Source organism: Hibiscus syriacus, unplaced genomic scaffold (genome assembly GCF_006381635.1).
Source record: "Hibiscus syriacus cultivar Baekdansim isolate YM2019G1 unplaced genomic scaffold, ASM638163v2 tig00111388_pilon, whole genome shotgun sequence".
NCBI classification, from domain to species: Eukaryota; Viridiplantae; Streptophyta; class Magnoliopsida; order Malvales; family Malvaceae; genus Hibiscus; species Hibiscus syriacus.
In genome coordinates, this window is record NW_024063076.1 from 1,499,427 (window position 1) to 1,514,074 (window position 14,648).

At 32.5% G+C, this 14,648-nt stretch overlaps 2 protein-coding genes across 2 annotated transcripts; both read right to left on the bottom strand.

Annotated features, from left to right (window-relative positions):
- Positions 1-3,444: 3,444 nt before the first annotated feature.
- LOC120160008 (probable aquaporin PIP2-2) lies at positions 3,445-4,865 on the bottom strand. Its single transcript, XM_039170479.1, has 3 exons — positions 4,187-4,865; positions 3,954-4,094; positions 3,445-3,868 (listed from the first exon to the last, which is right to left on the bottom strand). The coding sequence occupies exons 1-3, from the start codon at positions 4,802-4,804 to the stop codon at positions 3,755-3,757; spliced, it is 873 nt and encodes a 290-aa protein (XP_039026410.1). The 5' UTR covers positions 4,805-4,865; the 3' UTR covers positions 3,445-3,754.
- A 4,108-nt stretch (positions 4,866-8,973) lies between these two features.
- Positions 8,974-9,552, bottom strand: LOC120159991 (60S ribosomal protein L12-like). The gene has a single exon (XM_039170463.1). The coding sequence runs from the start codon at positions 9,483-9,485 to the stop codon at positions 8,985-8,987; it is 501 nt and encodes a 166-aa protein (XP_039026394.1). The 5' UTR covers positions 9,486-9,552; the 3' UTR covers positions 8,974-8,984.
- Between the last annotated feature and the right edge of the window lie 5,096 nt (positions 9,553-14,648).

Here is a 14,648-nt window from a genome sequence, read left to right on the forward strand (position 1 = left end):
ACACCCTAATAATTTCTCTTTCAGATACCCATATTTAGGTGATCTGATATTTGGAGGTTTACATAATTTATTTTAAGAAAAAACATTATTTTGAGTATGGAATGTTATTCGGATTTATTATTTTGGGTTTATATTTGTAACTTTATGTTGGGATTATTATTATTATTTGTGTAATTTGGTACTTTAGAAATCACAATTAGTTTTGGATTGTTCATGCATGACTTTTCAAATATTTATCATTTATGGAGTTTTATTCGGATAATTATCTTTTATAAGATATTTGAAGTTTGAACTAGTGGAATATTTACATAATTTTAAAACTATTTTTTAAGTTTTAAATCAATTACAAATTTCGTGAGGGATAAGTTTCAATGTATGCTCTTTGGATTCGATATAATTTTTCTAGATCAGGTTTAGGGGTTTTAATTTAGTGGTATCAAAGTCCGATTCAATCCTCGGAATATGGAGCTTCACCGCAAAATTTTTAATCTAAAACGACTTTTGCATGCATATAAATATTTTTGGGTAAAAATAAAAATTTTTGAAATAAAAATTATTTCTTCTTCTTTTTCCTATTTTGAAAAGGTAAATAAATATTTTTATTTGGAACTCAAAGTACCAATTTTAATCTTAGGATTTTGTCTTTCCGTAGATAGTCTAATATGCCACCACGTAAAAAGCTCCCAAATAGCGATCGACCAAAGTCAATGTCAGTTTAGACATCGATCGGATGTAGTGAATAAGATAGACCTATTGGCTCTGAGTCTACTAGTAAGGGTATACCAACTTAGAGTATAGGTTCAGCTGGATCAACGGTGTGGCAGCCAAATTTAGTATATTTTACTCAAAGACATGGGGAATTGGGGATCAAGATAAACCAGATAATATTGCGAGTATTTTCTTTATTTGTTTCATTTTCATTCTAGTAAATTTTGAGGTCTAAATATTATTTAAGGATGGAAGAATTATAACACCCGAAATTTTTTATAATTAAAAATCCTAAAATTTGGGGAAAACTCAACTTCATAAATCCCTAAATCGAACATAGTGACCAAATTGAAAAAATTGTAAGGTTGTAGCTCATTCCGTAAACCTTATAAAATTCAAGGATTAACTCTATATTTGAACAATTTTTATTTGATTTCAATCATAACTCTAGCAAATAAAACACGAACGATCGCTTCATTATATTCTTTTCCCTTATTTCTTCTTCACATCGTCGCTGCTCTCCACCATCGTCATTCCCCGCCGTCGGTCGTTGAAGTTAGGTCATCAGTAAGAACCCTCTTTCCGTCGTGAGCCCTTCTAGGTGAGTTCGAAAAGAGCAACACTGGTTCTCTCTCTAGTTTAACAGAACCAACATCAATTTCCTTGTCGTTGCACAATCGTCGTCCCATCCATTCACGACTGTTGAGGTGCTCGGTTGGTCGCACCCTCGCCGGAGAAGGCCTTTACAGCCGAGTTTCTTGACTGGCCGACCTTGGCAGACCATGAAAAGCTTATTGCCGCTTCTCCCTCATGGCTGCCCTCACTAGGTGGCCCGTTAGGTCTCTGTCGCCGGCCCTTAGAGACTGTTGTCGATGTGCTCTCGTCGTTGGCCGTCCCGTTCCACTCGATTCGATAACCCCCACATTTGAACCAAACCCCTATTTTCGGTACCTTCGATTCGAACCAAAAATTATTTTACGTTATATTATCGTAACGTAGTGGGAAGAATTAGTGATTTGGTATTTTAATACAAGCGTTGAATTTTGCAGAGAACATCGAATCAAAAATGAAATTATCGCTCTCCGTCGTTGCACGCTAATTTTGAATTGACTCGAATTATGAGAATTGATCGTGGGTTAGTGGAAAAATAGCAAATTTATTTTGGCTTTATTACTTTGATAAAATAGTAATTATTATTATTTTCGATGTAGGAGCTGATTCGGTCTGACTCGCTGTTCGAATTGACCTTGGAAAATATTATGTTCGTCGTTAAAGTTATTTTATCGATGTGTGTCTCTATTCAGTGCTATATTTATTTTAATTGGTTGCTTGTTTGCTTGGTTGATCGGAAATTTAATTGAAAGCATGTCTAATTATAAAAAATTATATTAAATGTAATTCGAAAAAATATCATATGATGCATATTGATCTATCAGAATATATGTTGTACATTTAGAACATTCAATTGTGTTGAACTTTCGAAATAGAAATATATGCTTTGAAATATTTGATTATGTGATTTTTACATTTTGATCGGATTAGAATTTAGATATGTACATCATGTTGTCATATCATACTGGATTAGGATTTATGGGAGAAGTTTAGTGCATTCACTCGACGGGATGAATGTCACTTCGAATTCAATAGCCTTTGCTTTTGTAGCAAATCCCACTTCAGATTGTATAATTGTAGTCGGATTCAAATGGCATGAAAGGAGTACGAGTGCATTTACATTCACATTTCATTCAGACCATGAATAATATGACTTAAACTATGAATATGTTTGTCTTATTACACTTTAGAGACTAAATAAACTTAATTGCTTACAATAGTTTCTCTTTTGAGTATGGAATATAATTCGAATTTATATTTGTAGCTTTATTTTGAAATTATTATTATTATTATTATTATTATTATTATTATTATTATTTATGCAATTTGATACTTTAGAAATTATAAATTCGTGCTTGATTTTTCATATATTTATCATTTATGTTGAGTTTTCTTTGAATAATTCTTTTTAATAAGATTTTGAAGTTTGAACCAGTGGCATGTTTCCATAACTTTAGAACTAATTTTTATGATTTAAATCAAATAAGAATTTTGTAAGGAATAAGTTTCAATGTAAACTTTCTATATTCGACCTAATTTCTTCTATTTTAGGTTTAGGGTTATAAAAAGTGTCCATCCTGAAAATTTATCTGTGTTCACCCTAAAATCTGAATTTTTTTATGTTGTACATTTTACTAAAGGTTCCCACCCTAAAATCTTATTTGTGTCTACCTCTTACGAAATTTTTTCATTATTAATACATGTTTCCACCTTGAAAAATATTTTTGAATTCGTTACTGTTGACGACATAATGTAAACATGGATTCAATTTCACTAAGTTGTGACATAATGTAAACATGGATTCAATTTCAGAAAATACAACTTAAATAACTTTGGAATCATATTTTATCATATCCTAATGAGCATGTTAATCTCCAGCTCGAACAATCACCAATTTTTTTAATAAAAATAACGAGTATAAAACATATAAATAGTCCGTATTTTGTAATTTTATAGTTAAAATACTTTTTATAATTTTATAATTAAAAGATTATTTTATAACTTTTAATAATCAAGATTAAAACAATATCTTACAATCAAGTACTATTTATATACCTTACCATTAAAAAATATAGTAGTTGACACTTGCAACATTTTTATGAAATACAAATGGATTGATGACAATTAATTAAAAAGATAGTGGTTGATACTTACAATAATTTTAGGAAATACACAACATTTTTGTTTTGGGAGAGGGGGTGGAGATGATAAGATTAAAAACAAAGATGACAATCATTACAAAATACATCAAAAAGCAACAAAAATAAAAATACAAACAGGGATTAAAAAGACACCCTTATCCATAGAATATTTTTTTCTTATTTACACTTCACCTCCCCCACACAAACATGCACTAATTTGCATTCATTTTTGCATCCCCATAATTGATGAACATTTGTTGTTGCTGTGATTAGCTATGAAAATGGAAGTGAAATTAAGCATTGCTCCTGAAAGATCCGAGGGCTTTAATGGCTGCTGCTCTTAGGATGAATTGGTGGTAGAAGGCAGCAATGGCAGCTCCGATGAAGGGTCCAACCCAGAACATCCACTGCAAAAATTAAACCATTAATGAACACTCTTCGTGTTTTCAAATTGAAATGGAAATTTATAGAGGAAAAGTGAATAAATTTTACTTGATCGTCCCAAGCCTTTTCTTTGTTGTAAATCACAGCAGCTCCAAAGCTCCTTGCAGGGTTGATGCCGGTTCCGGTGATCGGGATTGTGGCAAGGTGAACCATGAACACGGCGAATCCAATGGGGAGCGGTGCCAACACCTTCAAGGTTTAATCTTTATTAGGTGGGAAAGCCAAAAAAAGAAAAAGAAAATCAAGAGGGACTAATATAGCAAATATTATTTTGTACATACAGGAACATGGGAGTCCCTGGCGCTCCTCTTGGGATCGGTGGCCGAGAAGACTGTGTAGACGAGAACGAAGGTGCCGATGATTTCAGCGCCCAAGCCGGTGCCCTTGTTGAAGCCCGGTTGGAGTTCGTTGGCACCGCCGCCGTAGCTGTTGTAGTAAGTCTTTTGGAAAGCCTTGACCAACCCACAGCCGCAGATTGCACCCAAGCACTGAGCCACCATGTACATGATGGCTCGGATCAGTGATACCTTACGCCCCAAGAAAAGTCCAAGCGTCACCGCCGGGTTGATGTGTCCTCCTGAGATACCGGCGGTGCAGTAAACGAGGATGAAGATCATGCCACCGAAAGCCCAAGCAATACCGAGAATGCCGACGCTACCGCAGTCCGGGTCAACGGTGTTCTTGGCCGGGTCGGTTTGGACTTTGTGGCCGATCACGGTCAACACCGTGACATACAAGAAAAGAAGAGTGGCAATGAACTCGGCTATACAAGCCCTATAAAACGACCATTTGGTGAGCTCGTCGAAGTCGATCAGTGGTGCCGGCGGAGGATCGTGGTAGTCCTTGGCAGAAAACTCGCCTCCGCCTTGCTCCGCCGTCGTCTCGATATCCTTGGCCATGTGTTCCCTTTTGCTAAAACTGAAAAGGAGAAAGGAAGAGATCTAAGCTGTGGGTGAAGAGAGGTGAGAGAAGCGGTATATAAGGGGGAAATAGTGATGAATGATTAAGGAGTTGATAATGTGTAATAACATTATTTTAACATTTATTCTCAGCCGTCCAATTCACCTTTCATCTCCATTTTCTTTGTTTGCATGGTCCCACCCTTATCTATGCAACCACTAGTTTTAAAAAAAATATTTATTCAAGTAATGTGTGATTATAATCCATTTTATTCTCAGGATCATATATATTTAAAATTCTACTTTATACATTAATAATATAATTCTTTAAATCCAATCTTTTAAAAAAATATTTCTTTTTATTATTAAAAATTATTCAATAAATTCCTTCATTTTATATAATTTTATTCAAGTGATGCCTTGATAATTTTACAAGCAAAACAACACCAACAAGTTGCAAAAAGGTAAGAAAGACAAGACACTTTAATTCACTTACTTTGGTTCCTTTCCACCAAAAGAATCATTGCAACAGCCTTTTATTACATCACAATCAAACATTTTGTTTAGAAATACAAATTCTACAATCACCTGCTAAATACCCCAAAGTAATAATAATAATTTTTTAATGTATAAATTATGTAGATTTCAAAACTACATGAAAATATGATAATATAAAATAAGAGTACATTATCTTGTTTTAAACTATGAAGATAAGTAGGCCAGATTCCTTAAAGAGGCAAAACGGGCGTATGTACCTAAAACCCTGTTTACTTTTCTCCAAATATATGTGTGGTGGTGGATGTTTTGTGCTTCTTCTCTAATCATTGATGTTTATAAGAGACAACCACAGATGTGCATGTATACCAAATTTTAGTGAAGAAACATACGTGAGAAAACATGGCATATGCCAATTATTTTTACATCTTCTTTAACTTGTTTTTAACTGCTAATATTAATTTAATTCATGCAAATAATGGAGTTGTGTAATGTTAATTTAATATTTTATTAGTTTTTATTTGATTTAGACCTTTACATTGATTCTCTCCCATCCATGGATATTTACAGTATCATCTATATATTTTACTTGAGTTTGATAAAATTCATTTGTCATTATTATTATATGTATATTTTATTAGTATTAGTGATGTTTATCGTTCACTAATGATATTTGTGCACTATGATTTTTTTTTATTAATCTTAGAGTGATTACAAGATAATAATTATTCGAAAGATTCTCGATCTATTTGATAATAAACGTTCTAACACCCCTAATATACGATTCACTTGAATCTGAAACTTTTAATGATAACAACTCTCCATTTAACATATTGAAGTGGTTTAGTTTGTCTAATTCTTAAAAAAAAAACTGATTAAAACGTTTGATATATTCTAGTTTTTGTACATTCGCTTTATAATTTTATTATATTGTTTATTTAATAAAATTAATAATAATTATTAATTAAAAAATATTAAGCTATCAGGCTAATGATTTCTGTCTATTATAAGATTAATAAATAAACAACTTAAGGATACCAACCAATTAGACTAACAATAATACTGACATTATTGTATAAATGGACCGACATGCCACCTCAATTTTACATATAAATATATACTTCCCAAACGTTATCATCAAAATTCTCATCATCGTAGTACATTTATAAAATAATTTCTAATCATTCAAACTTAATCAAACTGCATTCGGTGTCTCTCGTGGTTGAACTTTGATCTTGTTGCCTTCTTGAATTTGAGTTATGGCTGGAAACACACCACGTGTCTCCATCTCATGCCCCATTACAAAATCAAATTCGACTCAATTCTATCCATCTATGGGTTAATAGTGACCCATCGGGTGGGCGGTGGGTAGGAAATTTCAAGCAACGTTTACACTGGAATTTATATTTATAAATATTGTTGATGAAAAAATATTATAATTGTCATGATTGTTCATGGGTTATTCTTCTGAGTTTGAAGCAACAGTGATAGAAAAAATATATATATGATGGATCTAAAAATTTAAAAATAAGTTTAAAATTTAAATTTTTTTCCTTAAAATTAATGGGTACACAAATTTTTTTATTTTTTATTTTTTCCATGACACGATAAATTAAATTTAACTATTTTTTTAAATAATGTGGATACACTTGGCGCTCGTGGGGGAGATTGAAAGAGAAAACGTTTAAGGTCACTTTTGTAACTGTATACAATGGTTATATATTAACTCTGTATGTTGATATCATACTTAAGATGATGATGATTATTTATAGATTAACTGATACCATCAACAATGAAAATATGATCTACGAAGAAAGTCAAGAAATAATACAATAAATATATACAAGTAAAACTTGTTTTAAAGAGTTTGTTTTAGCCTAGTTGGTTAAGGTTTTTATTTTGTTTCAAGAAAGATATGATCTTGAGTCATTAGTTTGATCAATTGGTCTAAAGTTAAAATATAATTGGTCTTAATAATGAAATGGCATTGACATTCCAAGTCCTAACTTTGTACCCTCTCCTAACAATAAAAATAACAAGAATTATCAGATTATAATGGTCAGCGGCTTACATTTAAGTGTGTAATGTGATATTCAAAACCTGTCAAAAATTTGATAATGTGAATGTAATCTAATATATTTGTGTTTCTTAGGTAAATTATATTAATTATTTGTGAATATGTTGCTATAGTTTTAAGTGTTAATATTATCAACACTCATAATTTGCCATTTGTAAAAACTTTACCTTATCCTTAAGGGTAATTTTTTTAAAATATAATTTGTAAAATTCTATTCATTATTGATTATCAAATAATTATAAATTAAATTTTTTAAAGATATTACAAGGTAATATCCGTTAAAAATATGCCTTAGTTATTAATAAAACACACTCTACAAATACAACTATTTGGACCCAAATCCTCTAAAGAAAACAATACTATCATTTACCACCGAGACCACTCAATGAGTTTTCTTCAACTATTACCTTCAATTTTTATTTTCATAGCCCTTTTCCATATGCATTTTTCATATTTACTATTAAGTATAATTCTCCCTTCCAAATGAAAAGTAATGGAGAAATTAATCCCAACTCCTCACCCCTAACACATGAAAAACAAAACAAAAAGGAAATGGAGATATTCTAGGTGCAAACTAAGCGAAAAGAAGCAAATCCTAGCATCCCAAGATTATATATTTACCAGTTTCTAATGCATAAAACTGTCCATAGAGCAAAATGACACCTATTCGCTCGGGAAAAAAAATGTAACCATGATATGTCCTTACAAGTCAAACATTGTGTAGATAGGGTATCGAAAGAAAGATGTGACACAATGAAGAACATGCAATTGTGAAGAACAATTGATAACAGATAATAGTAAGGTATTACTAGTTACACCAAAGTTTTAAGGCAACAAATGCGTTTCGCACAGTCACCAGATATTCCATTTCAAAGTAATGGTAAAAGAGAAGAGGAAATTACATGACAAAAAATATACTAAAGAAAGTCTTCCACGCACATGTATTTAACCAAATGCTAACAAACTATATTCATAGCAATCATGAATCAAGGAATCCACTGATATGCTTCTGAAAAAATAAAGTGGGCCGCCTCATTCCCATAACCATTGTCATAAACCAAACATCTAGCAATGAACCAAAACCTACTAAACATATAACAGATGGTGTGCACATAAAAAATGGCTGATTGCTGCACACAATAGACCCGTAAATTGGAGGAATCATGTGGGTCTTAGATTGGATATATTTGGGTTTTAAAGGTTTTTCAAGTCGGGTCATTAAATCATTTTGGGGTTTATCACTTCAAGTCTGGGTCATTTCCAGTTATTTGTTCAGATAAATTCAGATTTGGGTCAGAATTAGGGGTTGTTTCAAGTTCAAGTCACCTTGGGTTCGGCTTAGTTTAGGTTCGGATTGTTGACTTTTATTGTAAAGTCGAGCTGGATCAACTAGACCTGAATGCTACAACTAACAAAGTATGTAATCGTATGGCAATAACAAAACACTCAAACTGCATGTCTTACAAGCAATATCCAAAAGAATCAAACAAGTTCAACATTCATCATAACCATCTAAATTAGCCTAAAAAATCCAAAACCTTACAATTAAAAAAAATTAAGAAAAAAAAGGAAAACAAGGATATGATTTTAAAATGTAATAAAGTTTACTCACTCCAAAGGAACAGCAACATCACCATCATAGATCTCCTGCTGCAAATCCTTAGGATCTTTCCCATCAACCGTACAGCCAACGGAAACACAGGTGCCCAGAATCTCCTTCACCGTACATCTCAAATCCTTAGCCATTGACCTAGGCCTCATTACCCTAGCAATCTCGATAACGTCATCGAGCGCGATGTTCCCGTTATGTTTGATGTTCTTGGTCTTCTTCCTATCCCTCTCCGGTTCCTTCAACGCCTTGATTACAAGCGCGGCCGCCGACGGAACCACTGTGACTTTGGCCTGACGGTTCTGTACGGTAAGCTTGACGGTTACACGGAGTCCCTTCCAGTCCTTGGCAGTTTCTTTGGCGATATCTTCTCCGATCTTCTTGGGAGAGAGACCGAGCGGACCGATCTTAGGAGCGAGGGAACTAGCTGCTCCGACTTCGCCGCCTGTAACGCGGACGAAGACGTCGACGACTTGGGTGGGATCAAACTTGGGCGGCATTTTGACAGAAGAAATATGGCGGCGAGGGCTTTCAAAGAGTGGAGTGTACAGAGAAGAGAGAAAATAGCTAGGGTTTTCCCAGCTTAATACTTAACCTTAGGAAACATGAGAAGCGGAGGAGGGATGCTTCTGTAATTTACTAATTTGAGAGACTACAATGGATTGGGCTCAAAAATTGATGAGGTTTATGTTTCTGGGCTCTTCTTACAAAATGGGCTTTGAGCTCAACAATTTTGTATATCAAGCACCATAACTTGTCATGCCAAAAACTAATCACAAACCACTCAGCCAAATCAATAAAATTGGTCCAATTAGGCATATCATTAGTGAACAAACTATTGTGACTATTTTACCTTTAAAAGAGGGTTTTTCCCTAAAATGAATCCTTGGGACTAAAATAATCTAAAAAGAAAAAGAAAATTAAAGTGACTATTTAATCAAACGCTAAGGATTGTTTTGTTCTAAATGAAATATTTATGACCAAAATGCTCCGCAAAAAATTATAGGCCAAAATGATTATTTAGTCAAACATTAAGGTATTTTTAACATTATACCTTTTTATAACAACAAATATTGGTCGATTAATTCATATTGGATATTAAAGAGTTTATTTTGAAGACGATTCTTTCGATCTATTTTACTTTATTCATAATATCATAATTTAAACTCCTAATTTTACTAAAAAAAATATAGCGTCTTATCCTATTAAATCAAATGATAACATGTTAATTAGACATGTCAATAAAAATTAATGAAGCGAATTAATAACCAAATATAAATAATCACGAGTAGTCTACAACTACAATATCATACTTTTAATAAAAAAATTAATTTAAAAATAATAGTTATCATTTATTTTATAAAATGTGAATTTGTATTTAGTTTAAATTTTGGATTCGTCGTTGATCTTTGTGTTAAGTAGGTCGAATACTTAAAAATATCTTTTAAAATAATTTTAAGGAAAATCATTTTAAAGATAAAAATTGGTCTGTGTGTCACCGAAATTCATTTTTTTAAAGATTCGGGAGTCGATTACATTAGGGGAATGATTAGCACCCCACAACTTCCAAAATTGGTACCTCTCGATTATACGTTGTCTAAGTAGTAGAACTTTATATAATTAAATTTAAAATTTAAATTACAATCTTTTTTATTTTGATGGATTTTGAAAATGAGTGAATTTTTTTTCAAAACAATAAAAATGATTTAATTCACTATGCTTTATTTAAAATGATGTCATCTTGTTGCGCGAATTAACATAAATTGAAATCCAATTTTATTGGACGTAATTTCATTAGTCCACGACGCAAGACGACATTGCCTTGGAATAATTAAAAACACGAAAATAAATGCATATTTTGAAGATACTAACTTTTTACCCATTTTTATTTATTATTATTATTATTATAATTATTATAATTATAATTATTATTATTATAATATATATATTATTATTATTAAAAAAATAATAGTTACAAGCCCAAATCCCAGGCCCAACCAGAACCGGCCCAAACCCAAAAGGAAACCCTAAACATTTATGGTTTCAACTAGGGTTTCTAAACCCTAGCTCTAGCCGCCGCCTCAATCTCAACCGTTGTATCTGAGAGATCCAACGGTCCACACTCCTCCAGATGCAAACCCTAGGGTATGATACCCTAGGGCCACGCGGCCGCCGCAGCTGCTCCCACCATCTCCACTGCTGCCACGTCTCGTCGAAGGCTTCTAGAAGAGCCACTCCAGCCGCACACGTCTCCCCCAAACGGTGAGTCACCACTGGAAGTCCGGTGACTCACCGAAGAACCCCTTTTGGACCGGTCTGAAGCCATCACCGGTGGTGGCTATAAAAGCCACTGAGCCCCTGCCAACAAAAGAAAAGGAGAGGAAGAACGGAGAACAGAAAAAAAACCCACAACACAGCAATCAAAAACAAAAGAAAAGAAAGGAGAGAAGCTTACCGAGGAAGCCACGACCGCCGGACCTCTTCAAACGTCACCAAAACCTTCGAAAATCGAAGGTACTTTCTTAGATTTGCTCCGATCGGGAGCTATTTAGGAGAAAAGAACACCGGAACCGTCATTAGGACGGTCCGATCTACGCCGGTGAACGGCTGCCGGCCGGTCGCTTCTCTGTTTTAGAGAGAAGCGAGAGAATTTTGAATTCTCTCAGAGAAGAGAGAGAGAGGGAAGAAAGGAAATGAGAGCTGGCCCTTCGGGCCAGCCGGTTTCGGGCTTTAAATAGCCCTTCCCAAACGACGTCGTTTCGGGGAGGGCTATTTGTGTAATTAACTAAGGGTTAAATCCCGTCCGCAGTCATCCTAACTTGTAATCCTTACATTTTAGTCACTAAATCAAATTTATAATCCTTTTAATTTGGTCTCTAAATTTTATTTATTTATATTTTAGCCCTTAACTGTAATTATAAATATTTTAGATAAATTACTGATTTAATCCTTTAATTTAAATAAATAATATTTTAATCCTGAGTATATATTTTTAATTTTTTTTTAATCTGATATTCGAATTTTATATAATTTTATTTTAGTCACCAAATTAATAAATAAGGAAAATGACATGTTTAATCCCTATAATTTTAAATAATTAATTATGAATTAGGTATTTAATTTTAATTTTATTATAATTTAGTCACTAATTTTAAATATTTTCATTTATTTTACTTCTTTTAAATATATAGTTCTAATTGTATTTTTATTGTTTTAATTTTACTTGTTTATTTATTTAAATATTATTTTTATTATTATTATATAGTCATATAAATATATATTTAATAAATAATAATTTATATTTTTTTATATATAAATTATTTTAATATTTATTTATTTATTTTTCAATATCAAAGAAAAGGGAAGTCTTAATACAACTGGATGTCCTATTCTGGTATTTTAAAATTAAATATTATAAAAAATTATAATTTAATTTTATTTAAATTATTATATTAATATTTATTAATATCGAAGAAAAGAGTTGTCTTAAGGCACCTAGAAGTCCTTTTCTGATATTTCTAACTAAATAAATATTTTATTTATAAATATATATAAATTATTTTTTTTTCTCATAATTATAATTTTGAAATAATAGGATTATAAATTAAATATATTTTGAATTTTTAAATTTCTAATAATAGAGACAATTTATAATTAAAAAGTACCAATTTTGGGCCTTGTAGGGGTGCTAATCCTTCCCTAAACGTAACCGACCACGAATCCTTTTTTATTATTAAAAAGAACGAATTTTTGGTTAAAACGCAGATCAGTTTATATTTTAATTGATGTTTTCTTAAAAATTCTTTTAAAAGATTTTTTTTTAGGTATTCGACCTACTTGACCCAAAAGGCCGATGGCGACTCCCAAATTATTTTCAAAACCATTTATTCACATCACTTTTCCCGCCAAATAAATACTTCGTGCCCGGACGAAAACCGGTTACGACAGCTTGGCGACTCCGCTGGGGACCCGTCAAACTTTTAAAATCAATTATAAATTGTCTATATTAATTATAAATTAAAAATTCATATATTTGATTTATAATTCTTTCTTTTCAAATTTTTTATATACTTATTATTTTCATAGCATTTATATTTTTTTATTTATATTTCATTTTATTTACAAGTATTTTATTTCATTATTTATTTTTTCTGTCAGAGGTTTGAACATTTCTCCTCACACACAACACTTGCATTGCATAACATAAAGCTCTATAATTGAGTTTGTCCCTTTTAAGTGGGAGTGAAAGCGACGTCTTCGTGAGAATTTATTCTCCGTGTCAGACCTAGCAAGTAACTTTCGGGGTTCACATGTTCTATGTCTTCGTGAGAATTTATTCTCCGTGTCAGGCATAGATAAATGTATCCCCTCGAATTGAACTCGATCCACTTTAGTCTGTGATGGACTAGGATTGAGGGTTAGCAACCCAAGGGGGCACTAACAAGGACAATTCGAGTACCTTTATTCTTAGATCTGAAACCTTGCATATAATAAACCCTAGAAATCCTTCCGATCTGAAGCCATGCCAAAATCTTGTCCAAAATAGGTGTACACACAGGAGAAATTAATTCTAACTTTCTTTTTAATTTATTTATTACTGATTAAATTACATGTAAATTTAAATTATTTAAATTATGAAAAAGCATGTTTAAATAAAGATATTTAGGTAGATATTATTATTAAATTTCTTTATTATGTAAACTAATTCATTTCTTTTTGTGTGTTCTTTATTTCTTCTGTTTACATAGCATCATACAGGATAAAAGGCATTGATCCTCGTGTTAATTGTCTCATTGGAAAGCCTTCATCCATGGATAAAAAGTGTTCAAATCAAATAATTTTAAACTCAGAAGTAAGACAGTGGGCTGAGGACTTACAAAGACAAGGAGGAGACAGTCTGCAAGATGACTATGTATCGGACTTGGCCAGTTATGCTCCAGTTTCGCTAAAAAGAAATGACATGCAAGATTTGCGAAGCATTTGGGAAAGTTGGGACTCAAACAAAAAATTACAGTTTTATCAGACTTACGGAGACATCTCATATTTGCTCTATGTCGAAGTTGATGATGACTTACTTCGAGCCCTAATTCAATTCTGGAATCCAGGGTACAATTGCTTCACTCTCAATAAGGAGGACTTGGTCCCTACTATTGAAGAGTACACACTTTGCTACATATAGAAGGGGCTTTGGAGAATCGAATTTATTCAAAGTCAATTAAAACTCAACCCTTTCGAGTTAAATTAGCAAAGATTGCCGGAGTACGAGAAGAATGGGTGGCATCCCGTACAAAACAAAAAGGCAAAAGCGAAGGCATTGCTTGGACTAACATTAAAGAACTTATTCAGAGTCATCCAGACACTAAAGTACGATTCGATCTATTTGCTCTGGGTATGTATGGTATGGTCATCTTCCCAAAAGTATTGGGATATATTGAAGCTGCAGTAGTAGATTTGTTTGAGCAGCTACCAAAAAAGATTAATCCTGCTTCTGTAATTCTAGCAGAGACTTTCAGATCGTTAAATGCTTGTAGAAAGCTAGGAGGTGGAAGATTCTCAGGGTGTACCCAATTGTTATATGTTTGGATCCGTAGCCATTTCTGGAGGACAGAAAAGGTTTCATACCGGTGCTTTAATACGGATTACTCACCATTAAAAGAATTTCT